The sequence below is a fragment of the Ammodytes marinus genome, assembly GCF_949987685.1.
Source record: "Ammodytes marinus genome assembly, chromosome: 12".
In the NCBI taxonomy this organism is placed as follows: Eukaryota; Metazoa; Chordata; class Actinopteri; order Uranoscopiformes; family Ammodytidae; genus Ammodytes; species Ammodytes marinus.
The window spans coordinates 8,684,060-8,711,679 of record NC_137216.1 but is presented as its reverse complement, the minus strand read 5'-3'; the positions used below and the strand labels follow the sequence as shown (position 1 = coordinate 8,711,679).

General features: G+C 41.8%; 2 protein-coding genes across 3 annotated transcripts; one reads left to right on the top strand and one right to left on the bottom strand.

The window, feature by feature from the left end:
* The first annotated feature begins 4,839 nt into the window (after positions 1-4,839).
* plcd4b (phospholipase C, delta 4b) lies at positions 4,840-18,051 on the top strand. Of its 2 annotated transcripts, none has more exons than XM_080038238.1 (16): positions 4,840-5,059; positions 7,486-7,536; positions 7,731-7,889; positions 8,521-8,749; positions 9,303-9,432; positions 9,707-9,938; positions 10,978-11,179; positions 11,521-11,665; positions 12,463-12,615; positions 13,625-13,798; positions 14,674-14,830; positions 15,033-15,149; positions 15,879-16,057; positions 16,471-16,603; positions 16,914-17,063; positions 17,171-18,051. In XM_080038238.1, exons 2-16 carry the CDS (start codon positions 7,518-7,520, stop codon positions 17,275-17,277), a joined length of 2,286 nt encoding a protein of 761 aa, XP_079894364.1. In that variant the 5' UTR covers positions 4,840-5,059; positions 7,486-7,517; the 3' UTR covers positions 17,278-18,051. The 2 variants fall into 2 exon arrangements, with proteins under 2 accessions (XP_079894364.1, XP_079894363.1); XM_080038237.1 differs by having other exon boundaries at positions 7,439-7,536.
* A 652-nt stretch (positions 18,052-18,703) lies between these two features.
* Positions 18,704-26,396, bottom strand: znf142 (zinc finger protein 142; the record flags this gene model as incomplete). Its single annotated transcript, XM_080038399.1, has 7 exons — positions 18,704-19,221; positions 19,362-19,467; positions 19,947-22,797; positions 23,399-23,576; positions 24,031-24,855; positions 25,104-25,325; positions 26,000-26,396. 7 exons carry the CDS (start codon positions 26,394-26,396, stop codon positions 18,704-18,706), a joined length of 5,097 nt encoding a protein of 1,698 aa, XP_079894525.1.
* Positions 26,397-27,620: the final 1,224 nt, after the last annotated feature.

The window sequence follows — 27,620 nt, the reverse complement described above, 5'->3', positions numbered from 1 at the left end:
CTTTCTTTCACCTTCTCCACTGATTGATCTAATTGTTTTTCAAGGGGGATTTTTAAGTGCAGGATATTTCAGAGAAAGGTTTTTCAGTCATTCTTAAGTGTGTTTGTCAGTGGGATTAGATTGTGTCTCACACCTGTGCTGACTGAGTGCTGCGTCTAACAACCCTGCAGACTACACTGATGGGCCCTCCTCTCCTCTTACCACTGCATTAGGGATTGTTGTCCACATAGGTTCCATTATCCCCACAGCTACTGAGACCAACAACGTGCATTGCGGAAATACTAACATTCCATTTGTGAGCAACTCTGCCCCCCTCTCCCATGGGACTTTATCCTGAGTACGTTTTGTGAGTTTTTCTCTTGTTAACCTTTTATAATGTCCATGCTACAGCAGCTATAGTCATTATAGGCCCGGTCCAGGGAGCCTTTTAAATAGGAGAATACATTAGCTCCTAGCTCTCAGTATCTGAGTCCCTCCCTGGGAGATCTGCCTCCTGAAGAGTGTCCACTGACTCACAATAACCCCTGGTGAGATCTGGACTTTTGGTAAGAATAACTATTTTTTTTGCCCTACCAAGGAAAAAGGCTAAATTGTGGTTTGAGATTTTTTTTTTCTTCTAAATGTGTGGTTGCATAAAGGCTTTGATGTATTGTTGCTTTAATATGTTTCATGTGTCTGCCTCTGGTTCTAATTTATTGTGTGCCAACCGCCCTTCCCTGCTGCTGTTTGGGGTTATACAAGGATTTCTTTGGAAGGGCATTGTTTGTTCACATATTTTTTGGATTCTTCACATAACTGCAAGAATAAGAAAAGGCAGCCATGGGAAGATATCAGGACACTTATCCCTCTGATTCTAAAACTAGAACTAGGGCCTGGCGGTATATACCTTTAATGATCTGCATTCCGTTTAATGAGGTTTAGCTCCTAAGAAGCTACAATATGGTACAAGGTCACTGTGACTTCACTATAATGCGAGGTGTTGAGATATTGCGCTCGCAAAATGCAAGGTCACAGTGACCTTGACCTTTGACTTCCAAAATCTTCAAGTCCAACCCTGCGTTCCAAATCGCATACTCTTTCTTTGTTCTTTTCTACATTCTACATCTGACCATAAAAAGAATCTAGTTAGGATGCAATAAGCATACACTGGGGACTTACTGGTACTTATTTATTTCATCATAACATTGCGCCTTGATCTTGCCTCTTGCTGTTATATCCGTCGCATCACCGTTTGTTTTCATATGGAGGCCCCGTCGATGAGATGTCAATTCCGGTGCGCACTGGATTGTGGGTCAGAATCGCTCAAATAGAATGCTGTTTTCAACACTAGAAATCCCGACCGGATTTAGTAGACATCCGGGTATTTCTAACCATACTAAATCTGGCCAAAAGAATCGGGACATCCTAAATCTTTTTTTCATAAAATAACAGTTCATTAGCTGGTATGAGAATGGGGAAAGTCATGATTTCCATTGTTGTGTTGCTGTTTGTTGGGATTCAGACGTCCCCATTGCCGACCTGTTATATCCACCCATGACATGTCAGCATGTTCAAACAGGTTCATACCAAACTATATTCCTTGTATTTTTTTTACCATTGTAATAAATACACCATCTGAACTGTTCTTCTGCATGTGACACACTGCCAGGTTCTCTAGTGTAGGCCTTTGGCAGGCTTTAGTCAGACTATTGCAATCTTCAGTTAACATTAGATATCAGACATAGATTGAGTCACTGTTGACTGGGGATTCATTTTGAAGAAGGTTTAGTTGTTGTTTTTTATGAACAATAGAAACTCCTCATTGTTTTATGAATTGGCTCCTTTCCCTGACACAGCAGCAGGCCTTGTTCCCACGATTGTGTTTCCCCGTAATCAGTGCTGATACAGAAACAGAGAGATGAGCGTCACTATGCAGACAGAGCCTCCACTATCAGCCAAAGGTTCTCACTGTGTTGGAAGAGTATGGATGCTCCTTTATTAGAGATGTGGATAAAGAAACTGACTAGCTGTATTGGATTGGAAAGATTGACGTATAAGAGCAAGCCCAAATACTTCATTGAGCTCATATGTAGCTATCATGACAGATGAAAATGTAAGATTCACTTTTTATAGGGTAGGGGAGAACGGGGGAATCTGAGGCATCGGGTAATGTGAGCCACCCCCTGTATCTAGGCAACGGAAAACATTTGTGGTCATGTGAGATATATGTTTTCAAGCCCCTCTCATTTCCCCTTGGCCCTGAAAGAGAGGACCTCTCTGCTGTGGTAAGCATGTTTTTTTCACCAAAATAGGTATTTTGCATGTAAAAGTAAATTTTCTTGCTGTCAACTTAATCAACTGTTGTGCCAAAGCAAATGTATTCACGTAGAAAAACTTCTATCATACGTGTTGATGAACTACCAACATATAAAAACCATGTGATGATATTAGCTAAAGATTACCCTGAAATGCTAAGAGAGGTAGTTTTTTCTCAAATTGTGGTGGTGGGGGAAAGTGAGCAAAATGCTGTGGGGGAAAGTGAGCCACTGTCTCACTTTCCCCCACCATGAGGCACAAGTTAAGTTTAGTCTTAAACATATTTTAATGTAATATTTCATTTTCATTTTTCATTTAACTTTTATTTATCCTTGAGAGACCAATTGAGGGGTGACCCTCATTTACAATGATGTCGAGTTCAAAGCAAATTCAAAGGAAAAACAACAATACATAAACAATATTCAATGCAAAAACATCAAATACACAACAACAGGTGAAGAGAAAAAAAAACAATCGAAACATTTACATAGTGGTGAAGAGTGGCAGCAATTAAAGTTAAATGGGTGAAAGTACAATATAGTCTAATTAAAACAGTTACAGGTAGAGTTTGGCAGATTTAAGATAGTTTGTTTAAATTGGTTAAAAGATATGAAGGTATTTTATTTTTTAAGGTAATATTACATGACACATGTTTTATTTTAATGTCATACACATTGTAGAAAAGCCATCATGCCAAGGAAATACACCAGGAAGACGACCTGGGGCAACCACATGGAAAGAGCACCTTCTCATCTTTCCCTGTAACCTTCAGGGCTGGAATGTAGAGTAGGCCTAGTTGTAGAGTATGACAGGCTGATGTTATAATCCAGTTGGGTCTTCTCCTGTGTTCCGAGTCCCAGATTTTAATTGTTAAGGTTTAGGGTTGCAAAATTCCGGGAATTTTCAAAGTTGGAAACTTTCCATGGGAATTAACGGGAATTTATGGGAATTAACGGGAATTTTGGGAATTAACGGGAATAAACGGGAATTTACTAAATTTAAAGCAACCCAAATGCATTACATTCTCCTAACTATGTTATTTCAGTCCAGGCAAATGTTCTAGACTGTAAAATTGTTTTCAACTAAGTTTTAATATATTTATTATGAACATTTAATCTCAAATCAGATTTTAAAAAAAAGTTTATTGAGACACCCAACTTGATATAATTTATTGATTTTTACTAGACCAGGCTTACAGAGGCTTAAACAGTGATTTTAAATATAGTTGGGGAAAATATATTTTAGCATAATCTTGACTAAAACAACATTTTATGCAAGTACACTTGGCAAATTGCACATAGCACACATCCTACTGCAGGGGTACTGAGGCCACGTCCCCTACATGCACTGTGCATTCCTCCATCACATGGTGGGGGGGCAATTTACTTTATTCATTGAATGGGTGGGGTCAGACAGATGAGTAATATTTAACTCAACATACATCTTTTTGTTGTTCAGTGAAATTATTGATTGTTCATAAAATAATCAAAACTTGAAAATTCTTTTTACAAATAAATCTGTTCAAATCTAATGTTTTTTAATTGTATTATTTTGCATGGATGTCTGTCTGCCTATGACCAAACATAGTGTTTATATGTTTAGATTTATGTTTGGATATGAAAAAAAAATCATTTAAATTACCGACATTTAGTTAATTCCTATAATTTCCAATTTTGAATATTCCCAAAATTCCCGAGCGAAAGTTCCCGTGGAAAGTTTCCGGAAACTTTCCGGTAATTTACCGGAAACTTTCCACCCCTTTGCAACCCTATTAAGGTTGTATTATTGAGATCATATGGACTCTTTCTTATCAAAATCATTACTTTTAGCTAAAGTTTTAAGATGGAGATTAGATTACCTGGTAGTCTCCACATTAATCTCCATTATTATATTGTTTGAAACAGTATTGTTGTATTAGATAGTATGTAAATTGTGTGAATTTTATTTTATTTAAATTTTAAAATAGTTTATATGTAAGTTACTCGTAATATATTGTTAAAATTAATTGTGTTAAATTTGGCACTGAGGGCTTTTTTTGACAGTGTGTGCAATTTGAGGCTTCAAAGTATCGGTTAAAGTACCGTTTAAGCACCGGAACCGTTTCAAAAGTACCGAGTAGTAACCGGTATCGGAAAAAACCCAACCGATACCCAACACACGCAGCACTGGGCCCCATATAGCGGGAAATTTATGGGGGTTTGTATCCTAATTTGTGATGGTGCAAATGTATGGTTATATTGTTGGACAAAACATAGAGGGAAAAACAGACAGACAGGACGGAGCAAAGCAGACTGAGGCCAGATGCTTGTGGATGGCTGTGTTGAGGGAGTGGCATGGAAGGAAGGAAAGCTGGTGGAGGAGGGAGGGAGGAAGGGAGGGGTGAGTGGAGCATACCAGTGTGCGGCAGCAGTGACTAGGGAATCAGGTTTCCTCAGAGTGGAGAGAGAGAGAGAGAGAGAGAGAGAGAGAGAGAGAGGGGCGGGAAGAGGAGGCTGAGCCAGATTTCTCCTTTTACTCACTCTGTTGCTTAAAGCCCCGAGCTCAGCTAACAGTCCCTGGACTCTCCTTTGGGTCTAGACGCCAGCGTACAGGGCAAGTGTGTGACGGGACACACACACACACATACACACACACACACACACACACACACACACCTTCTTTGAACCTTCTCTTGGGCAGCCACCCAGGCATCTGAGGCCCTCCCTGGGAGAGCTGTCTTCTGGAAGAACACCCACCCCTGAGGGTCTGACCCACAATAACCTTGGTGAGATATGTACTTTTTTTGTTTAAAAATAACTACTTTTCCCCTATCATGGAAAAATGCCAATGGTAGTTTGTGTGAGCACTTCTTTCTTGCTGTACTTTGCACACAGGCTATGCTGAAGTGATGCTTTCTGTATGTCTCATGTTTCTGTTTCTGCCTCTGGTTCTAATTTACTGTGCACTAAGTAACCGCCCTCCCTTCTGTGATTTGGAGGTAAAGCTCGTGTGGATTTTATTAGACGGGCCATGTTTGTTGGATTCTTCACATAATTGTGTGAAAGGGGGATGAAGAGCATTGATGGGACACATAACTCTCTGCATTGGGGCGAAATGGAACATTCCCATGATGGATTTAAGACAATGACAAAACTGGGAGCACCCGAGATGAAAGTACCAAGCCTTGGGTCCTCATGACCAGAGTTATTTATTCCAGCGTTAGTCATGTGTTTGGGCTTGTGTGTCTGTGAGTGTGGTCAGTGCACTCCCTGCAGACATGGCCTTGTGTGACTCATCTCCCCCTGAGGAGCCAAAAAACTGCACCAAAAATAAAGCAACACAATTAGGAGTTTGATGCAGCTTCAAAAGCTATTCAACTTTCAACAGTAAATTCTGAAGAACTTTTGGAAATTCAATTTTTTGTCTTGATGTGGTTTTTGCAGTGAAAGTTCCAATCATAAAAGCGAGTTGTTTGTGGAGCGAATAGCTGTGGAAAATAAGTCTCACGTTCTTTCAGTGGGAGTGCTATATTAAATTTGGGAAGAAACTGTGAATGCATTCCTCGCATCATGCCAGTTATACTGTGGTGAGAAGAACTCTCTGTAAATGTTCACATAAACTTTCTGGGAGCGGGGTCGGGAGGGGTGAACTGCATGGTTAGAACCCAAGATTAGATTGTGTTGTTTCAGGAGACAATGAAAGGAAAGGATAGCTGTCGGACAGGAACACATAGCATCAGGGCTTCAGAGAAAAACCTTCACTTTCAGGATGTGTGCAACCACATGTATCAGTGAACAACAGAGATAGCAGATTAGCAGCCAGTCTGCAGCAACATCTGCCCTATTCTGTGTGGATCTCTCTCATTTTACATGGCACACATTTTAAGGGTGTAATGACAATATGTTGTACACATTGAGAAAGACACATTCATGATTGTGATATAATTTGTAGAAATACATTGAGTTGCCTTGATCCATTTCACTGAGAAACCCTCTTGTAGGTCAGTAGTTCCAACAGGGGTTCAGTGTTGATGCAGATGTTAACCAGACTGAAGGTCTAACAGCCATGCTAGCAGCAGCTCACAGTGTGGCTGCACACAGGAGTGCTTTGTGCCAAATGCTAAACTCAGCATGCTAACATGATAATGCTGATGCATGGCAGGTATCGTGTTTTCCACCAGGTTTACTGCCACAGTTCACTGTGTTATCAAGCTAACATTTGCTTATTACCTTTCACAGAGTATAGCAAAGGCTGATGGGAATGTCATTAGTTTGAAAAGAAATTGCGGGCATGTTTTTTTGCATCTTCCATTTCATAATAGTCCAGGATTAGGAAATGAGAGTGGTTGCAGTACAACGTCACATGTAGTTAAATCAAATAATAGAAAAAAACAAATAAATCTTTATGTCTACTCCTGGCTTTTATTTGCTCAGCCTGAGGCGAGAGGGCCCATCGTGTGTTATATTTCTAGGTTGGCTCACAGAATGCAGGAGCTACCACACACAAGCCTGCCAGCCTGCGTTAACATAATGAATGAGTAAAGATCGATAGCTTGAGTGGATCAGGGTTGAATTTATATGCTGACTCGTGCTGAAAATGCCTGGACAGTTAGTGCCTATAATAATACCATATCCACCAAGCAGATTGAGTCAGTATCCTACCCTCTCTTTTTCAACTTCAGTGGTCTTTTTAAAGGGGCACTCTCTTTTGTTCGCCCCTGTGTCAAGTCACAGAGGTTGGGTTCAGTAGATTGGGTATTTTGCAAAGTGACAGTTCAGTGGAGAAGTATTGCCAATACAGTGGTCTCAGCCTACAGCTCGTACACCTAAAACAGTATACTTTCTTCACCATAACAAAAACCACCACCGTCATCCAACTAGTTATTATTTTGTGAGAATGGCTTGTTATTCAGGGTGATGGGTGGACATGATCATCAGTGAAGTGCTTTATGGGTAAAAGGAACAAGTACACACAACAGCAGCTGCTCCAATGAACTGGCTTAGGTTCCAAAAAGGGAAGTTGTGGGTACCTGAATCCTTTAAAACCAGGGTGTGTTGAAGATGAGTATTCTGTAATGATTTGTGTTGTGTGCAGTTACTTTGAGCATCAGCTGAACGAACGTGGATCTTTTACATTTTAAAATGTATTTTCTTTTTGGAAACAGAGAGATGCCTCTGGGAAACCTTGCTGACATCTGCTCCTCTTTTGCAGCACATTTCCATTGGCATGATTCAAGAATAGCAATGGATCCCGAAGGTTCTCGTGAGTAAATATGATTCGCTTGGACTAAATTGAGGAGGATTTTGCATTTTTATGGTCTGCTAGAATTAGACAACTGTTGAAATCCTAACTAAAACAGTAATTACAGAATCATTGGAACTCCTTTTGGCCTGTCAGTTCTTACTGTGTAGCATGATGTACAACATGGTCATGGCCTCTTGTATGGCTCTGTGCAGGTATCCAGGATGACCCAGATATCAAGGTGATGATGGCAGGGTCCACTCTGAGGAAAGTCAAGTCGCGTTCGTGGAAGAAGCAGCGGCATTTCCGCCTCCTGGAGGACGGCCTGACCATCTGGTACAAGTCCAGATGGGCAGGGAAAGGCCACACCACTAGTGAGTACAGAAGCACACGTGAAATAAGCTGCATTACCTCTCAGGCTGTCTATAAAACCCTATTTTATTAACCTTAACATCAGCAAAAAAAAATTATATATAAATAATTTAATAATACTATGCACTAATTAAAGGTGTAGTCAGCGATTCTGGAAAACGCTTGTTGAAAAGATCATTTAATATCTCCTCACAATCAACATTTCTGTACGGTGGATGCACTGAAAAAATTCCAGTGTTAATGTACAGCCTAGGCTCTGTAAACAAGTACGTTAACAAAGCCGCTCATCAATCCACCGTATCTTGCATACTGATTGGCATATAGTTTGGCTTAGACACTTACTGTACAACACCAATTAAACGTCCAATTTGGTGCCATATAAATCTTGGAACATTGAGCCCTGGGAACGTTGGGATGATGACCCCATGGAAATGCAACCCTTTTATTTGCTTTTGTGCTTAATTGTTTCGATGTATTTTGTATGTTGGCAGTGACCAACACCTTAAAACGTGCGAAAAAGAACCATCAATCAATCTAATTAATGCTTCACCTTCCTCTAAAAACTGTACACAAAGAGCATAAGAAGTCCAGTAAAGTAACCATGACTTTAACATTGCACTGCTCCTGTCTTAGTGTCCATTGCGGAGGTGGATGCGGTGCGTGAGGGCCACCAGTCAGAGCTGCTGCTGAGTGTGGCAGAGGAGTTCCCCGCTGACCTCTGCTTCACCTTGGTGTTCCACGGCCGACAAGGAAACCTGGACCTGGTGGCTGAGTCCCCCGAGGAGGCCCGGGCCTGGGTCCAGGGTGTACGCAAGCTCATTCACAAGGTTCAAACCATGGATGAGAAGGAGAGGCTAGACCAGTATCCTTTTTACTGTTAGTAGGGCACTATCTATGTTTAGTGTTTCATCATCAACACTGGCTCTTTCTCCGAACAAAAACTCAGAGCAGTCTAGCTAAAAGGGGGAAACCATTCTGAAAGTGTTGGGTAAAGGATTGGAAGTTAATTTATTTATAAGCCTTTAAAACTTTTTGTGAGATCAAGAGCGGTTCTAGAGGCAGATAGGAGGAGTGACACACATGGAAAATAATGGAAGTCATGGAACATAAATGGAGATCACGATTCATTTTTATTTTTTAATGAAAATGATCTTCATAAACCTAGAAGAACAGTCACCAGCTGTAAAAAAAAGTATGGTCATTATAGGCGAGGAAGCTGGGTACATTTTCATGCTGTTTGGATTTCCTCTAATATTACGTTGTCAAAAAAACAAAAACAAAACAAAAACATAAAAGTTCCGCTTATTGGGGGAACAGTTACAATGTTCCTAATAGGAAAAGGAAGTTCTCCAGATTTGATTATTAGATTATTCCACAACACTTCTGAGCCGGCGTTTCCCTCAGCACGTCCTCAGGTGGGTCTGGGACTGGTTTCTGAAAGCTGACAAGAACAAAGACGGGAAGATGAACTTCAAAGAGGTGCGGAAACTGCTGAAGATGATGAACGTGGAGATGAACGAGGACCATGCTCTCCATCTCTTCACGGTGAGCTTTAGAACACCTTTGGGATACTGTTGTAAAGGAGGGGTTGAGAACACTGGGCAATTTGGCTGAAACAACTGGTGGTAAGGAGTGTGAATCTCATGCATTCTTCTATTTATTTTGGTGTAATTTGATTGACTCCAAAATTTAGCATTGGAGTACCTTTCCCCCGGACTATCTCCAAACCCAGACACTGTGTAGAAAAGCAAAAAAAACGTTATTTTAAAAAGTACAACAAACAGCCTACAAGTGTAAGCTCTTCTTTTTATATCTACAGATGGCCGACAAGTCAGACAGTGGCTCTTTGGAAATCGAGCAGTTTGTCCACTTCTACAAGATGCTGACTCAGAGGGACGAGGTGTGGAAGGTGTTCCAGGACTACTCTGGAGACGGAGAGAAGCTACTGCTGGAGGAGCTGGAGAACTTCCTGACGTTGGAGCAGCAGGAGGGACAGAAGATTACCCAGCATGCCCGGGGGCTGATACACCGCTACGAACCATCTGAATCAGGTTAGAGACGGCTGTGACTGACAGCACTATACTTCTTTATGGTTACAATGGTATGGAAGATGTGTGTGGTCGTTGACGTGTAATGCGTTTACGATTGATCAAACATAGGCCAACTGTTTCCTCCTATACTTGCAACATGTCAATACTTAGTGAAACATATTACCCCACTCCCATCTTTAGGATCTCCTAATTCAAATGGTTTTTAGAGTACAGTTTAATATTCAGTTTGATCAACAGAGCAATGAATTATAGGCTGGATGACAAATCAAAATGTCCCATGGGTTATTAGAGCATAGGCCTTATGACATTGAAAAGACCTAACAATAATCATGTTTGTGAATACTGAAACAGACCATAAAGGGGATAAAGGCATATGCACATTGAAAGTGTAGGCTATTTACAGTTAGCATTCGGTCTCCAAGACTATATTTGTACTTTTAAACAAACAATGAGTCTACCCACACACAACACTCACAATTACCTACTCAGGCACAGCAATTATTTGAGCTGAATGCTAAAGTCAGCATGCTAACCCACGCTCACAGTGAACAAATGCTCGTATGCTGATGTTTAGCAGGGAATATTTAACCTTCACAACTGGTTCCTACTCAGAGTTTAATGTGATAGCATGCCAACATTTGCTTATTAGCACTAAACACACAGTAACGTACATACACAGAGGCAGATGGGAACCGGTTGGTTTTGCAGATATTTGGTCCTTAATCAAATAGCCTATTCAATCACGCTAGATGAAAAGTTAAGGGAGCAGCAGAGTGATTGCCCTAAACCTGTAAATGTGTGTCAAATCAAACAAACATTTTGAATGTGTGGATGACTTAGTTACTCAGCAAATAATTATAGGCCTATTATGTGACCACCTGTTCTGCCTCTGTGAACTGTGAATACTGAAGACAAAAGGCTTTAAAAAAAAAAAAGTCATGGTAAATATTTTAAATTCATTGTTTGAATCACTCTCACATTTTTCATGGCCCATAAAAAAATTCTGGATTGTGCATTCCATCCAAATCTTTATGTGCAGCCAAGAAGCAAGGCGCCATGTCGTTCGATGGTTTCCAGATGTACCTGTGCTCACAGGAGGGCTCTGTGTTTAAACCTGAGCACCGGGATCTTCACCAGGACATGAGCCAGCCCCTCAGCCACTACTTCATCTCCTCCTCACACAACACCTACCTCATGGAGGACCAGCTCCGAGGACAGAGCAGCCTGGAGGCCTACATACAGTGAGGGCATGCCACACACTCTATACAGGTTCAGCTGTTATTGAACCAGACTGTAGACTGAGAAACACAGTAAAACATGAACAAGTAATGTTAAAGATAAATAGATACATTTCAATTGGTTCACAAAAGTCGATAATCACAATACATCATTTTGTCATGACTTTAGGGACGTAATTTTGATATATAGATATAGATATAGATACATATATAGATACATAAAGGGTTTCAGTGTTACCCATATTTCATAAAAGTTTGTGTGTGTTCTATGTGTGTGTGTGTGTGTGTGTGTGTGTGTGTGTGTGTGTGTGTGTGTGTGTGTGTGTGTGTGTGTGTGTGTGTAGGGCCCTGAAGAGGGGTTGCCGTTGCGTCGAGGTGGACTGCTGGGACGGCAGTGATGGGGAACCCGTTGTGTATCACGGTCACACTTGGACGTCCAAGATTCTCTTCAAAGACGTCATTTCGACACTGAAAGAATACGCCTTCAAGGTGAGCAGCCCCAGCGCTATTTACTATACTTGGTTCTGATTCACTCAAATTAGGCAGAAAAAAACATATTTCATCACTTAGCCTACATCCGGTGGTATTGAGCACTTTGGCCTGGAAAGGTTTTCAATGAAATTCAAAAGAAAAATGGGTTGTGAGACTGAACTTTCAATTCATCTGATGGCCTGAAAAGCAGAACAGCAGAAATAGTCCCTATAATACCAGGGAAACTGTTACAAACAACTATGTTGATATTACTCAATGTTGTGAGTACCTCAAAGTAAGATCCATCTACCGCTGTTGTACTGTGGTGGCTGCAGTAATCTCAGTCACAGATATCGAAAAACTGTTTTTATAGTTGTTTTTTGTGTGTCTTAAGTCCAATAAAAGGAAACCTTTCTGCATGGCTACACACCATTAAAAGTAGCTGTGGAAAAAAAAAATTTGGGTACTAAGTAAACACTTGAGAGCAGTTAAATTAATAAATGTCTGTCTGTGTGCTCGCCCAGAAAAGTGAAAAGAGCAGATGGGAGCAGTTGGTAACATTCCATGCCGCCTGCAATTGGGCAATCTCTTATTTTATCTTGCTCAAACTTTCCTACTCGCCTTTTGGACAGTATACTGTGATAGAGGATTGTGAGAAAAAAACTTAAACTTCATGGAAACTCAGTACAACACTGTCAAAATATTTGTCATGGCTTTTACAACAGGGGTTTTAGCTGGAGCTGGCCAAATTTTGTTATAAAATAGAACGGATAAGCTTTAAATGCCTGTATCATGTCTACTCTTCCGTTTGATAGGCATCAGACTTCCCAGTCATCCTGTCCCTTGAGAACCACTGTGGTGTGGAGCAGCAGGCCGTCATGGCCCAGCACCTGAGGCAGATCCTGGGAGACACACTGCTGACCACACTGCTGGATGGCCAGGTCCCTCAACAGCTTCCATCACCACAGGTTAGAATGTGCTTGGGTTGTGCAGTTTTTGACAGTAAATTTGCTTGCCCTCGGATTCCGTTTTCACTGTCACCCTATCATGACACTTTTACAAAGAAACATAGATGCTTAATGGCATTTATTCATTATAATTGTATATTTAATATTTATAACTGAAACACTTCAGTCTTTTGTCATATCCAGTGAGTCAGTCAGAAAACTAAAAAAAATAAAACTGTAAGAGTGCGTGGAGTGTAGCAACGCCATAGCGACACTGACAGGCTGTACTCTTTATTGCACATAAAAACCAGAGGAAGTAACTGGAATTGTTTGTGGCTTCCTTAAAGTTGATGAGGCAGAGAGATGGAATTTTACCCAGAATTCTCAGCTGCAGCTCAAGCTTACAGCTTTCAGTGAGCAGAATTATTGCAACTGATAGCCCTAGCAATGAAGTTATAGTAAAATAATAGTTTGTTCTCTACTAACAACCTAACAGTCTGAGGAAAAGTTTCAAGCTACAAGTATTTGTGTGTGTGTGTGTGTGTGTGTGTGTGTGTGTGTGTGTGTGTGTGTGTGTGTGTGTGTGTGTGTGTGTGTGTGTGTGTTTGTGTGTTTGTGTCTTTTTGGGGGAATATATTATTGTATAATTCTAAGGTAAGAAATGCTGCATCAAACCCTTGAGGAGTATTCAGCCAATACCCTGCCTTTATTACCGTAAAGCTAAACCGTCCTTGTATCATGACTCACTATCCGTCTTCTAATCCTCCTAAAAGCAACAGTACCACTGCAAAACTCTTTTTGTCCATTAGAGCACTCAGGGTAATCGATGCTGACTTGACATAATGGCAAGATAAATGCTATGAGGTATTCCATTGAGGATTTTTTTTTGCCTATTCAATAGTGCTAGATTGCTGCATTTAGTTACAGAAGTTAAGAGTTAGAGACAGCAAAGTGCAGGGTGATGGAGCAGCTGTATGGCTAAACTGCTCTCAGACGTGTGTGTCTGCCTGGGTCTGGTTGCTAATAACAGGAACTGAAGGGGAAGGTTTTGCTGAAGGCCAAGAAGATTGGAGGTCTAGAAGAATGTCTGGATGAAAACCTGATGGATGAAGTGAGTGATGACGAAGACACTTCAAACGGTGATGGCGAGTGCTGCATGTCTACGGAAGACACACCTGCTGAGGGTTTGAACCATGACGCAAAGGTAGGCAATATGGAAGCTGGATCATTTATTTTTATGAAAGATTTGATCCCTTGATGCCCTCTTATAAGGCAAGAGACAACAGGTGAAAACAGTTTTCAAACACTGGTCAATATTGATTTTTTTTTCTCTATTTTGGTTCCATAACATGTCTTCTTTCATATGCCGAAAATGCATTTTTAAAACCTGTACATAGTATTTCTTGATTAAAAAAAATTTAAAAAACGCTTTTTCCAAAATATCTGGTCTGTCAAAAAGTTTGACTCTATTATTTTGTCAAAAAGAAACAAAGATTCCAACTCCGGCTTCATGCAACATCTAAATATTTGTTTTTGTTTAAGAAGTACAAATGTATGCAAAATGAGTTAAATATTGCTAAAATTGAAATAAATATGTAATACATTGTCTCAATGTAAGTAATCAACTGGCAATGTTTCCCAACGATATAAGTTAAACATGTTACCCTATTCACTTGCAGTGTCTCACTTTAATCCAAAAGAGACCATGTTTCTGAAGTATATACGTTTATCTACATAGTCGAAGTGAGGAAAGACAGAAGACAGAGCCAGGTATGATATCAAAAAGTGATAGTGAGTCAAGACCATAGATATTATATAAAAGGTCAAGACAGGAGCGAATGGAGCTTGATAATACATAGAGACAGGATGTAGGGGGGGGGGGGGGGGGGGCGGGACATGTGAGACGGCGAGGCTGGAGTGAAAGACGGGAGATAGTGAGAAAGAAAACAGGAAACAGGGATATTTAAAATGAGGCAGATAGGGGACAAGGAGGCAAGATAGTGAAGTGAGAAGAAAAAAACTGTTTCCAATGTGCTTCTCCTTTGTACGCTAAAGACCCTTTCTCCCCGTTTGTTCTAGCACTCCAAGTCCAAACTGTCCAGGCTGTTGTCAGACCTGGTGTTGTACTGCAAGAGTGTGCACTTCCACGGCTTTGAGCATGCTCGCTCACACGGCAAAAGCTACGAGATGTCCTCACTCGGTGAATCCAAGGCCAAGAAGCTCGCTAAGGAAGCAGGTATACTGTGAACACAAGAGAACTGCAGTCTTCTGGAGAACAATTAAGCAATTAAGGCTATAATATGTCATGCATGTGTCTATTCACATTATAATGACATTATTTTTAAGTGTATCTGAGTCACAGTAGAAGTATCTGTGCTTGTGCGATAAGAAATACTATACTAATATATTTGCTTTCTTGTCTTGGGACCTCTCTTCAGGGACAGACTTTGTGCAGTACAACAGTCGTCAGCTGACCAGGGTCTACCCCAGTGGGCTGCGGACAGACTCCTCCAACTACAACCCCCAGGACATGTGGAACGTGGGCTGTCAGATAGGTGAGAGGAAGATAGCTGCTCGCCCCCTGCTGGTCAAACACAACTCTATGACTATACAGTATATACTGGGTCAGTTCTGTCATGCTGCTTTCACACAGACACCATTCTGGCTCTAGCTCTAGTTGCGTCTCTGACCCTAGGATCTCTCTGGTGAACCAAGCCCGCGTTCATACCAGTTTAAGTGGAACCAAAGCTTAACCCCCTCTATGCCATGGTCTGGCTCGTTCCAGTGCTGCTCTCTTACTTCTCCTGGATGTCGGTTGATGCCCAAATTACCACAAGTTCCCACTGCAAGCTTTTCTTTTTTCTGCTGCCTGGAAATTGTTGCATGCCTTCATCTCCTTCTTTAGTTTTTTTTCCCTTCTTCAGACACACCCGTTGATGACCAAACAACAAATGATCAGATGGATTAGAACGCCCAACATGAGTGTACATTGAGGAGTATTTCACTCTGTGCATGCCCGCCCCCACCTCCTACTGCAAGAGTGTTAGTAGTCAGGCTCAGAAAAACTGACCTTGCAACTGGAGTAGTCACAGCACAGATGCTTCCTGTCACAAGGGGGGCTTAACGGGATGTTGTCTGTTGTGAATGAAGAACAGTCTTCTGCTGGATAGATAGATGAATCATGGGAGAGTCAGCCACAGTTAAAATAAAATAAAAATAAAAATGAATAAATAGAAAATCTAATTGAATTGCATTATTTCCTTTCTTCTTCCCATTCTGCAAAGTGGCCCTGAACTTCCAGAAAGCCGGTCTGGAAATGGATCTGAACGACGGGCTGTTCAGGCAGAACGTCTGCTGCGGCTTCGTCCTCAAGCCTGACTTCATGAGAGACGGCAGCACTCAGTTCAATCCAGAGAAGCCCGAGGAGTGGCAAGGCTACAAACCACTACGCTTATCCATACAGGTTATAAGCTACAGACATGTCTAGTTGATTGTGTGCTTGCAATGGGGAGCTACTAGTGTCAATGTGTAATTGTATAAATAAATTGTGTTGGAGAAAATTAGCATGTAATGTCTGAGGACTAGAACATTTGATTTGATTTGATTTGATAAATCTTTATTGTCCCAGAGGGGCAATTTGTTCTGCATTCAGTAGTTAAAAATGTCACACAACAAACAAATAATCATTATAAATCCAAAACACAGAACATAAAAACATTAAAGCATAAAAGCATATGGGAGACATCATGGAATATAATCATTTACATTACTTAATAAAGACAAAGCTACTGCCCTTAGTTTGTTATATGTTCCTATGAGCAAGTGCCTTGATTTCTGTATCTAATGAGCAAATGTGTGTGTGTGTGTGTGTCTCAGGTGATCAGTGGGCAGCAGCTACCAAAGGTGAATCAGAAAGAGGGCTCTATTGTAGACCCGCTGGTCAGGGTGGAGATCTATGGAGTGCCACAAGACCAGGCCAAGGAAGAGACCCTTCACATTAACAACAATGGTGAGAATGTGTGTGTTTTCTTTTTACACATATCATTTGATTATTTCATATACGTAAATGATTTCAGGATATGAAAAAATTAAATTAAAAATAGAAAAGTGTCATTTTATTGTACCTGTTTTGTTTTGTCCTGTTCTTACTTCGGCATATATTTAAAATAGGAATTGTATATCATTTGTATGTGTTCGATTGTTATTTTATTAATAAATGTTTTTGAAAAGTGAGAAAATAATATGAAAATTCAAAGAGTGATCAGTTCCAGATTATTCCAGTTGGTCCTACTCACCCCTCTGCTGCCCTCTACCTGCAGGTTTTAACCCGGTGTGGAATGAAACTTTAAACTTCTTCATCCACACCCCGGAGCTGGCCCTGGTTCGCTTTGTGGTGGAGGACCACGACAAGACGTCCAGGAATGACTTCATGGGACAGTTCACTCTCCCGTTTACGAGCATCCAAACAGGTGAAAACCACCACCGGGCTTACAGCTCAATGTACTGTTTATTAACTTTAAAATGTGTGGTTAAATTAGACAAATACCATTCTCCCTAATGTCCTTCCCCTTTCCAGGATATCGTCACATACACCTGCTGTCTAAGGATGGAATGGCTATCCCTCCCTCCTCCCTCTTTGTCAACATCAGAATCCATGAGATCGATTTAACCAGTCAAATCTGAAAATGGATATGAAGACAGATGGTCTGGAGTCAGCATGTACAAAATACCTGATATCTGGCGTTTTCCAGGCTAAAGCAGGGTATTGTGAAATGCACCCTACTGAACATTTTCAAATAGCAATCCGCACATGTTGGTTTTATGTAATAAGAGAACTCTTTTCAGATGGACTTAATAATGTGACAAACTTGCCTAACTTGTCTCTTTCACCCGATAAAATTGACAACTAGTAAGAAGCAGGGTGTGTTAAAAAGACCAACTTTTTATGGAAATATTGCCCGGTAACTTTTTAATATTTCTATTGCCTGGGAATGAAGGAAAGGAACGTGAAGGATTACTGCATGTCTACGATACCTAAGTATAGCCGGTTTGCCTTTAAATGTACTGTATATCCTAACGTTACAGTACCTAGAAGTACCTGATAGTGTATGGTTTACAGTTATCTATAACGTATAAACGTAGAATGTGAAACTATTGCCAAATAACAGTATTATAAACCCGTTATAAAGTATTCACATAACATTGAAAAATTCTGGTTAATCTACAGTTAAGTGCCTGCTTGAGTTATTTGTATTCAGTATTGTACAAATCCCAGTTACGTGTGTATATTGTAAATATTTGTGTATATAGACCTGTAAATACATGCAATTAATTTTAGGAATGACTCAACACCACAGAGTTAAACTTCATTTATTCGTTTTATATCATACATTATATATATATACACTGTATATCCTCTTAGAGTACAATAAAATAAAGTGGTCTATTATGAATGTTGACAGATGTGCTTCATTTTGTCAATCTACACATGATCCCTACCATCATGGAGTTCCTGAAAAAAGTTATGAAACTTAAAAAACATCCAGTCCTGGAAAAGGTTTGGAATAACTGAATGTTTGGGGGAAAGTTTCTAGTTCTAACACTTATATTCTAGGGTTTGAAACATGTTCATAAAAGTCCCAAAACATGTCAAAATAACTCCTTGGATTACTATTGTTTAAAATCTAGTGAAGTTAGCAAACTAATAGCTAGCAGTTTACTTATCCACGAGAATGCATGGGGAGGGAGTGCCTTGGTAGCTAAGTACAGTGCTGGTGACTTTTGTTGCATTTCATTTCCCCTTTGTCTCCCCACATATGCTGTCCACTTCTCAAGCTTTACATCTATCCTTTGAAGGCAAATATTACACGAAAAACCCTGAGGAGGGCCAGTTTTAATCATTTATGGCCTTCAAAATGACAAATATTATAACATATGACGCGAGTCAAGAGAGATGTAGTAAGAGCCTCATTATTGAGCCATATCATTCTGAAACAGGCCTACCTACTTTAAGCTAATTAAATAAAGTTATGGAAATTGTTAAATGTCATGGAAAGGTTTTGGAAAGTTCATTGTAAAAAAATGTGTGGGAACCCGGTCTACAATCCAGTCAATCTATTGTGCCCCTCTCTTCAACACATTTTACAACCTCTTCAGCGACTTCCTGTACCTCTCCATCCACTCCTTCCTCTAGCTGTCTGTCATCCAGCGTCCCCTGCAAGGCCTCTTTCAGGGTCAAGCTAACTGCCTCAGAGTCCCTCACCACCCCCTGCTCCACTGAAACCTCTGGATGGTGCCTGCGCAAATGCTTGACCACTTGGAACTTCTGCTTGGCTCTGTAGGGGCAGTGTCGACAGCTGAAAGGCTGCTGCTTGGTGTGTGAGAGGAAGTGGTGCCGGAGCCCTGCCGGCCAGCGGAAGGCCTTGGGGCAGAGGCCACAAGTGTAGGGCCGGTCGTCACTGTGCTGCCGCTGGTGGGTCTTTAGGATGAAGCTGGTCTTGAAGGCCTTGCCACACTTCTCACAGACATACGGGCGCAGGTCACAATGCTGCGTGTCCCGGTGGGCGCGCAGGGCGTCCGCTCGGTTGGTGCGGTAGTCACACTGGTCACAGGCGTAGGGTTTGTCCCCTGCAGAAGACCAAGACAGGTTCTTTTTTTACTAGTAGTATATCATTTATTTATTTAGAGAAGTTTTTTTACATACACAAATGTATGCAATACAAATGTGCAAGAATTCCTTGTCATCAAGCTTTATGTTTTGCTGTTACCTGTGTGCTTGGTCATGTGGTACTTCAGCTGAGTGGCCCACTTGCATTTGTAGCCACACTCTGGACAAAGATACTTCTTCTCCTCTTGGTGAACCCTCATGTGGAGCTATGGTAGAATTTATGATAAAAAGAAAAGATAAAACATTTATTATTATTTTTTATTTCTGGCCATTCAGTCAACATATTATTGAAGACACATACTGCTCATTTTCAGGTTCAAAATTGTTAATTGGGTTTCTACTAGAAGTGGTTTTCATGGTTTAGTGTCCAAAAAACTTTATATTTCTCACAGTGCCATTGCTTAATCTCCTCCATTCAGCCTCTGTCTGAAATGCTATGTTTAAGAGCGTGTCTTTAAGCCCCACCTTCGATAATGATGTCATATGGGGAGAGAAATCTGACTGGGGTTTTTCAACACAGGTTAAAACGGTGGACGTGGAGAAAAAGAGAGAGGGTTCTTTTTTGTTATACTTTAAAAGTCTCTAGAAACACCGGTGGCCCTGTTTAAAAACATGAAAAAGTGCATTTTGCATAATATATGACCTTTACGGAACTATCTAGTCATTCTACAAACCTCTAGCTTACCTTTAGCCTAGATGGATCAGTGCAGGTGTAAGTGCACTGCTCACAGCTGTACGGCTTCTCCCCGGTGTGTATGCGAATGTGCCACGTCATCTTCTGCTTGTTGCGGGTGGAATACTCGCAGTCGGTGCACTTGTACAGACGCTTGCCTCCGTGCGAGCGCAGGTGCTGCTCCAACACCAGCTGATGTCGACAGGTAAACTGACAGACGCTGCACTGGAGGGGCTTGTCTTCCGTTGATCCTTCCTCGTGCTCTTTCAGAAGGTGTTGAGCTAACAGCTGCCTTGTTTTGGCGGCAAAAGGGCAAACATGACAGTGATGTGCCAGGTGGGTTTTCTGGTGAATCTCAAGGCGTTCCTTGGTCTTAAAAGACTCCTGACAGGTGGTACATTTTAACTTGGGGTGTTTGCTCTCATGGTGGGTCTTTAGTGTGACCTCGCTGCTACATGAGTATTCACACTGCTTACAGGATAAACTGACTAGGGACTGGTGCACACGTTTACAATGGTTTTTCAGCGCCACTTCTGAACTAAACTTAGCGTCGCAATGAGTGCAAGCGTGGCGTAACTCCCCCGTGTGGCATCTGAGATTGTGGCGTTTCACGTCGTCGAGAGTGTAGCCGCTGAAGTCACACACCGAGCAGAAGTGTGCGGGCAGTTTGTCGTGGATGCGCGTCTTGTGTTGACGCAATTTGGTCAAGGCCCCGAAGGTCTTGTCGCACACATCGCAAACGTGACGGCCGACTCCCGTGTGGAGAGACTGGTGCTCTTCCAGGCGATAGCGCCTCGCGGTGCTGAAAGGACAATACCGACATTGGTGAGGTCGTGCGCCCTTGTGTTTGAGCGCGACATGTTGCATCATGCCTCGTTCTTGCTTGCAGGTGAATGCACAGTGCTGGCAGTGCAGACGTGTAGGCGTAGCAACACTTAAACCGTGCCTTTCTTTCTTATGGACGAACAGGACGTGACGGGTCAAAGAGAGTTTTGATTTGGCTACGAATGAACACATGGTGCATTGGACTTCACCTGGCTTCAAGCAGCCTCTCTTTGCGTGACTGTCTAAAGCCCTTTTCTGATTGCAGCTGAACTCACAGCTTGGACAAGAGAAGATTTGAAGTTCCTTTCCAGTTCTTTCATTGTTCTCTTCCAAGTCCTCTTTCTCTTTGACCGATGTATAACCACACTCATCATCCGCGTCTGAAACGATCTGATCCTCACTTTTCCTTAAGATGTTCCTACACTTTGAGAGGTGCCGTTCAACTGTTGCTAGCCTGACTGATGAAAAAGTGCAAAGCTTGCACTTGAATTTCCCATCCCTTTTAGTGTGAAGGGAATGCAGAGGAACGGTCATTTGTTCTTCAGCGGAAAATAATTGACATTTTGCTTTCTTCTTTGCACATTTCAAAGGTTTTTTAGGCACACATACTTCCTCTTCTTGCTGCTGGAATACCTGATCACTTGATTCTGTGGAGATCCTATTTGGTGAAGATACAAGTTCCGTCTGATTGGAAGTAGTTTCCTCCCCCAGTTCTTTGGATCCTCTCTGACATACACTAGAGTTATCTTCTGTAACCAATCTTGTATTTGAGCTGCCTACATATGTCCTTGTTTTTCGCGGTAGGGCCGAGCACTTCTTTGCGCGGTGGCTATCGAGGCCTCGCTTCTGTTTGAACTGTTCCCCACAGGCTTGGCACGTGTGTCCCTTTGTCCTACCGTGACACAAAGCCTGGCGGTGGTGCTTCAAAGACGCCTCCTTACCGGTTACGTAGGAGCACTTTTCGCAGCCAAAATAAGCTTCCTTTGTCGGCACCACGAGCATCTGCACACGTCCCTCCAAGACCATGGCTTCTGATTGGTCCTTGTCGTGCTTCCTCATGGCTTTCAGACGGAGATCACATTCTAATGGCTGATGTCGCTCAGATGGGACATTTCTACTGATTCTTCCAATGTCATTCTTAACCTCAGGCGTTTGAGTTGTGTCAATAAGAGGCTCGTAGTTGTCATCCGAGTCATTTTGATCGCATTCCGCGTCTGCCGTGGCTACATCGTCTTCACCCGACGAAAGTGTAGAGAAGTCTGCCTTCCCTTGTGGTGACACACCAGATCCATCACAGTTTAAATTGGGTGTGCTCTGAGTCTGATTTGCACAATGTTCCTCCTCATTTTGCGTAGAAGCGGTCTGATAGTCAGTGGTTGACAGTGTCGTTAATACAAGAGTGCAGTACTCTTCTGGACTGTTCATAGGTTGGGGACTGTCTGCAATACCTTCATGAACAACCTCTTGAGATACAACGTCAGAAACATCCACGGAGGGGACAGTTTGTAAACCAGCAACAGTTTCTTGGCAGGTAACATCGGATTGTTCTCTTTCAGATGGGGCAGGTCCTTCAGTAGTGGATTGTTCGGACACTGTTGAGGGATTATTGTAAAATTCCTGCACATAATCAGTGGAGTTCCTCTCCCTCTCCTTTGCGGCGTAGTTCTCCAGCCAGGCTTTGTCTCCCGGTACGTAGCCGTGGGTTTTCCTCTTGTGCAGGAATAGACTGATGCTACTGAAGGAGGAGTAGAAGCACAGGGCACAGCGGAACTCTCTCAGCTTGGTGTGTTTGCAGTTCTCGTGGTTCTGAAGGGCCTGTCGGTAGCAGGTGGTGTAGGCGCAGTATTTGCACTTGTAGACGGAAGGCTGTTTCACTTCCCCGGAGTGTTTGGCCAGCATGTGATTGCGGAGCTCGTATTTGCGCTTGCAGGCGTATGCGCAGATCTCGCACATGAGCGACTTGGCCTGGTGGCGTAGTTTGTGGCTGTTGAGTTGGTCCATGCGGTGGCAGCGGTACGAGCACTGGTCGCATTCGTACCTATAGGGGGAGGAGACGGGACGTTTGGTCAGAACAACAATGGACAATTACTTTAACTATAGTTTTACATTTAGCAACCTATCAATGCGTAAGTCACATACATTCATTGTAATGGATTTATAACACTTTTAAGCAATTATAGAATGCTAATGCACCCCCTTAGCATTCTATCATTGCTTATTTAACTGCAATGATAGATTTATTTATGATAACTCCACTGTTAAACAAAACTAAAGACATATACTAATGTGCATATTCTTAATTTTAGTTTCAATGTTGAAGTTTCTTAAAGCCTTAAACCTTTTCATTCTGAGTGATTGAGAGCAGGCCTATATAATTTAAATCAATACTGTTTTTTGATTATGTTTATATAGTTTCTTTAATTATATTTTTAATTTAATTCGATTTAAAATAAATTACATTTAAATTCTGATAACAGATATCTATGGAGTGATTTTAAGCCATGGAGTGAAAGGCTACTAATAGTAGTATTGCTGGTCAAGGAGTTTAGCGATATTTTGATATTCACAAACAGGTACCAATTTAGTGTGGGTTCTCGATACCCAATCCTAGTCGTAAGAGGAACTACTTAAGTATCTACCTGAGGTCTCCAGCGTGTTTCCTCATATGGACATTCAGATAGTGTTTCCATTTAGTGACGTATCCACATTCAGCACACATGAAGTTCTTGTCATCTGAGTGAGTGAGCATGTGTTTGGAGAGGTAGGACTCATCTCGGCACCTGAAGTCACACTGGCTACACTTGTGGGGCTTCTCACCTATTAGAAAACAAACAAACAAATCAGGAGAAGTCATGCCAAAAGTAATAACTCATACAAGAGTCACCCAAACATCAAATGTAAAAAAACCTAATGTATCATTCAAACATTAAAGGTGGAGTCAGCGATTATGGAGAACGCTTGTTGTCAAAATCCCTTTTTGTCAAAATCAGTAAATATCTCCTCACTATCCGCTACCTGTTTTTTGGGCTCTGTTAACTTGCATTTAAACAAACGCTTGTAAACAAAGTGGGACCACCTTAGCTAGCAACATGCCTGTTTAGAAAGCCTACGCTATGTATTAACATTGGATTTTTTTTCTGCGCTCACAGTACGGACAGGTAACAAATCGTTAGGAAATATATACTGATTTTGACCAAAAGGGATTTTGACAACAAGTGTTCTCCATAATCGCTGACTCCACCTTTGAAGACCTCCAGTATTCTCTCCTCACCTTTATGCATCAACATGTGGCGCTTCAAGCCGCGTTTGTGCGAGGTCACGTAGCTGCACTGGGAGCAGCGGTGGATCTTCTCGTTGGCGTGCAGGTGTCCGACGTGTCTCTCAAACTCCACGGGGTTAAAGGTGACGAAAGCACAAAAATCGCATTGAATTTCCTCATTTCCTGGGTGACCGTGGCGCTGGTGCTGCAGGAAGACGCTCTTATTGGAGCAGGAGAAATGGCAGTGTGAGCAGTGGTAGGCCAGGTGTGTGCGATAATGGACCTCCATGTTTGTTTCACTCTGAAATACAGCACCGCAGGCGTGATGACGACACTCCACGGCCTTGACCCCGTGCACTTCCGCGGTGTGTCCCAAAAGCTCTTTCCGCAAAGAAGTCTGGAAAGAGCAGCCATCTTGGAAACAGACCAAAGGCTCGCTGTCTGGCTGGATGTTGTGCGTCTTCATGTGAGCCTTAAGCAGTCTGCTCTGGTGAAAGCTTTGACCGCAGGTGGGGCAAGGAAAGCTCACACTGTCTACTTGCTCTTCGGCCTCCCCTGCATGGATGCTGTTGAGGTGGCGGCGGATTGCGTTGCGTTCTACGGCAGAGTACTCACACAGGGGGCAGCGGTGTAGCTTTTCCCCCGCCTCGCGCAGTCGGTGTATGCGCAGCTTGCTCTTGCTGGTGAAGTAGCGCTTGCAGGTGGGACACTGGAGCTCGGGGTCGGGGAAGTGTAGGTGGAGGTGTTCCCGCAGGTGGGAGCGCATCTTGAAGCAGCGCCGACACTTGGGGCAGGTGTGGGTGCGGTAGATGTGCTCCGATCCCTCCGCAAGGTACTCTGATGGATGAGAACATGGGAAATTAGTTTTAATCAAAGGAAAAGGGGGCTGTAGAGACGGCGTTTAAAAAAACCAATCAGGCTATCACAGGCTGTAAGAGGGAAATACTTCCCCCAAATAAAATAAAAAAACACACACACACGCACACACAAACACAGACAGAATACTTTTTTTTTTATCAATGGAACAACTATTTTTTTCATTTAAACTTGACGACCTCTTAGCATTAGCAGAGTTATGTATGTACCTTTGGATGGCAGTGGAGCAGCATCCTCTGCTGAAGACTTGTCTCTTTCCAATGTCTTTTTCACTCTTTTACTCCTGGACTGCTGTCTGTCTGGCTGATCCTCATCACCAATTCCTGGCCATGATGACACTGGGTTGGATGTTGCTTTTCTTTTTGGCCTGCCGGACACCTGAGGCTGGTGGCTTCCATCGATGCACACAACTGTGGCTGCAGTCTCATTCCCTATGAACAGATGTGCCAACAGATGATTGTTAAATCTACTTATGGCTGGTTGAATCATACCTGTGCTCATTTTGAAAACAAGATTTAAAGGTCACCTATTATGAAAAATGCACTTATTTATGTTTTCTCAACATAAATATAGGTGCCTGTTGTGTGAAAACTTCCCATAGTATTTGAAAAAACAACCCTCTCTCTCTTTCTCCACCTCCACTTTTCTGAAAACCTGTGTTCAAAAACCCCAGTCAGATCTTATGACATTATAAGGGGAGAGGCACGCCCCCTCATTACCAGACTTACTCAGCACTACCTCCAACTGTGATAATCACACCCCTAGATACCACCTGAATCTAACTGGCAGTTAGATTCAAACCAGCATTTAGATTCAGGACCATTTAGAGCAGACTGGTCTTTTTAGAGGTCTGGGCTTAAATAGACACTAACACACAGTGTTTCAGACAGAGGCTGAAAAGAGGAGATTCAGTAAATGGCACTGTGAGAAATATAAAGTTTTTTTTTTGGACACTACACCTTAAAAACAATATTCTAGTAGAAACCCAAATTACAATTTTGAACCTAAAAATTTGCATAATATGTGACCTTTAATGGACAGACGGATACGATTTCTGCATTTCCTATTCGGCATAACGACAGCTCTTTGCAGTATTTTTGTTTACCTTGAGTGCAAGTTGGCAGGTGGCTATGTTCCAAAAGGTGGTTACTCAGCTCTTTCACAGTTTGACTGACAAACTGACAATGAAGGCAGCCGAATGGCATGTGGCCCCGCGAGTGTCTCTCCATCTCAGCCTGTGTGAGGAAAGACACTCTGCAGGACTTTAGTGTGCACGGAATAAGAGTGAGAGCGTGTGTGGACATCAAGTGGGCCTGATATTCCTCATGGTCCGTGCTGCTATACACACAGCCTTGCTCAGAGCAGGGGAACGGGCCTTCAGGTTTATTTTGTCTGCTGTGGACGGCTGTGAAGTGGCGTTTCAGGACAGCCGGCTTGGAAAAAGCCTCGCTGCATTGAGAGCACTTGTATTTTTCACATGGATGAGGTTCCATCGTCTTCATTGTGTCTGAAAGAACAGAGAATGCCGTTTAGATACAATGTGACAGATTTAAAAGGAGCAACATTTGTGAGGTTTTGTATCAATTTAATATGATTATGAGCAAACATACCAGCCTACATTATACAGTGCAGGCTATGGGATTATTCATTCACTAGGATGTCGTTCTAAAGAAAACTGAGACTATGCTGCTGTGCCAATGGCATACATTTCAGCTGTTTAATAAAGCCAAGGAAAAGGAGCCTATAGTTACATTGGTTTGTTAATCGCGAGACTCTACTATTCAATGCTTCACCATTCATGACAGCTTCCTCCCATGGGCCATACAACTTGTGTTTATTTTTATACAAAATGCACATTACATTAGTAATAACATTGTTTATAGGCTACCTGTCTATAAACAATGTTATACTTATATAGCCTATATGCATACATGTGTCAGCCCGTTCTATTCTACTGTAAACTATATTATTCTACACAATTTTCTATATATATATACATATATTTATATATTCAGTTCATATTACATATGAAATGTTATGGACTAATAGGCCTAATATCTCTTTGCACTATTGTCTTGTGTTTGTCTCTTATATTATCTTGTGAGCTATGTGCTTTCTTTTTTTCTTATTTTGTATTTTAGGTGTGTTGCATTGTTGGAGGGTGCCACATATTAAATAAATGCATTGCCAACGACTGCGCCTGTATTTGTTGTGCATATGATACATAAAGAAATAAACTTCACAAGAGACTTTACTCTGTAAACACAGTCTAACCTACTGCCTGCTTTCTCACGTTCTATTCTATCCGAAAACCACAACATCAACACAGCTATGAGTAGAACACTAGGCTATCTAGCTTGTTAAACCCACTTTGTAATGCTACTTACATGACTTTATGAATTCATACTAAAATGATAGGAGCTGGAGTTTCACTTACTTTTTATGATAATATAAACTGGTTATCAATATGCTGCTAACATCGCAGATATGGCTAGCCGAGCTAACGTTAGCCTCTTGTGATTTTGGTCGCGAGCTGTTCACTTCCTACGGATAATTCATGCATGCGTACAGTTTACTATTAAAAAGCACAAACTCTTATGTCCAACGACATATTTATTTAAATTGTTAGCTTAGCATTCGAGCTAAATTATATTAACAATACGCCAATAGCCAGTGGGAACGAATGTTTGCGGGCAGGTGACGAGTCGGACCAATATGTCAAACAC

Coding starts and splice junctions, on each gene's coding strand:
- plcd4b (XM_080038237.1), top strand. CDS start 7,443: ATGCCTCTGGGAAACCTTGCTGACATCTGCTCCTCTTTTGCAGCACAT. Junction 7,537..7,730: donor AATGGATCCCGAAGGTTCTC/GTGAGTAAATAT, acceptor GGCTCTGTGCAG/GTATCCAGGATGACCCAGAT. Junction 15,150..15,878: donor GAACGTGGGCTGTCAGATAG/GTGAGAGGAAGA, acceptor CATTCTGCAAAG/TGGCCCTGAACTTCCAGAAA.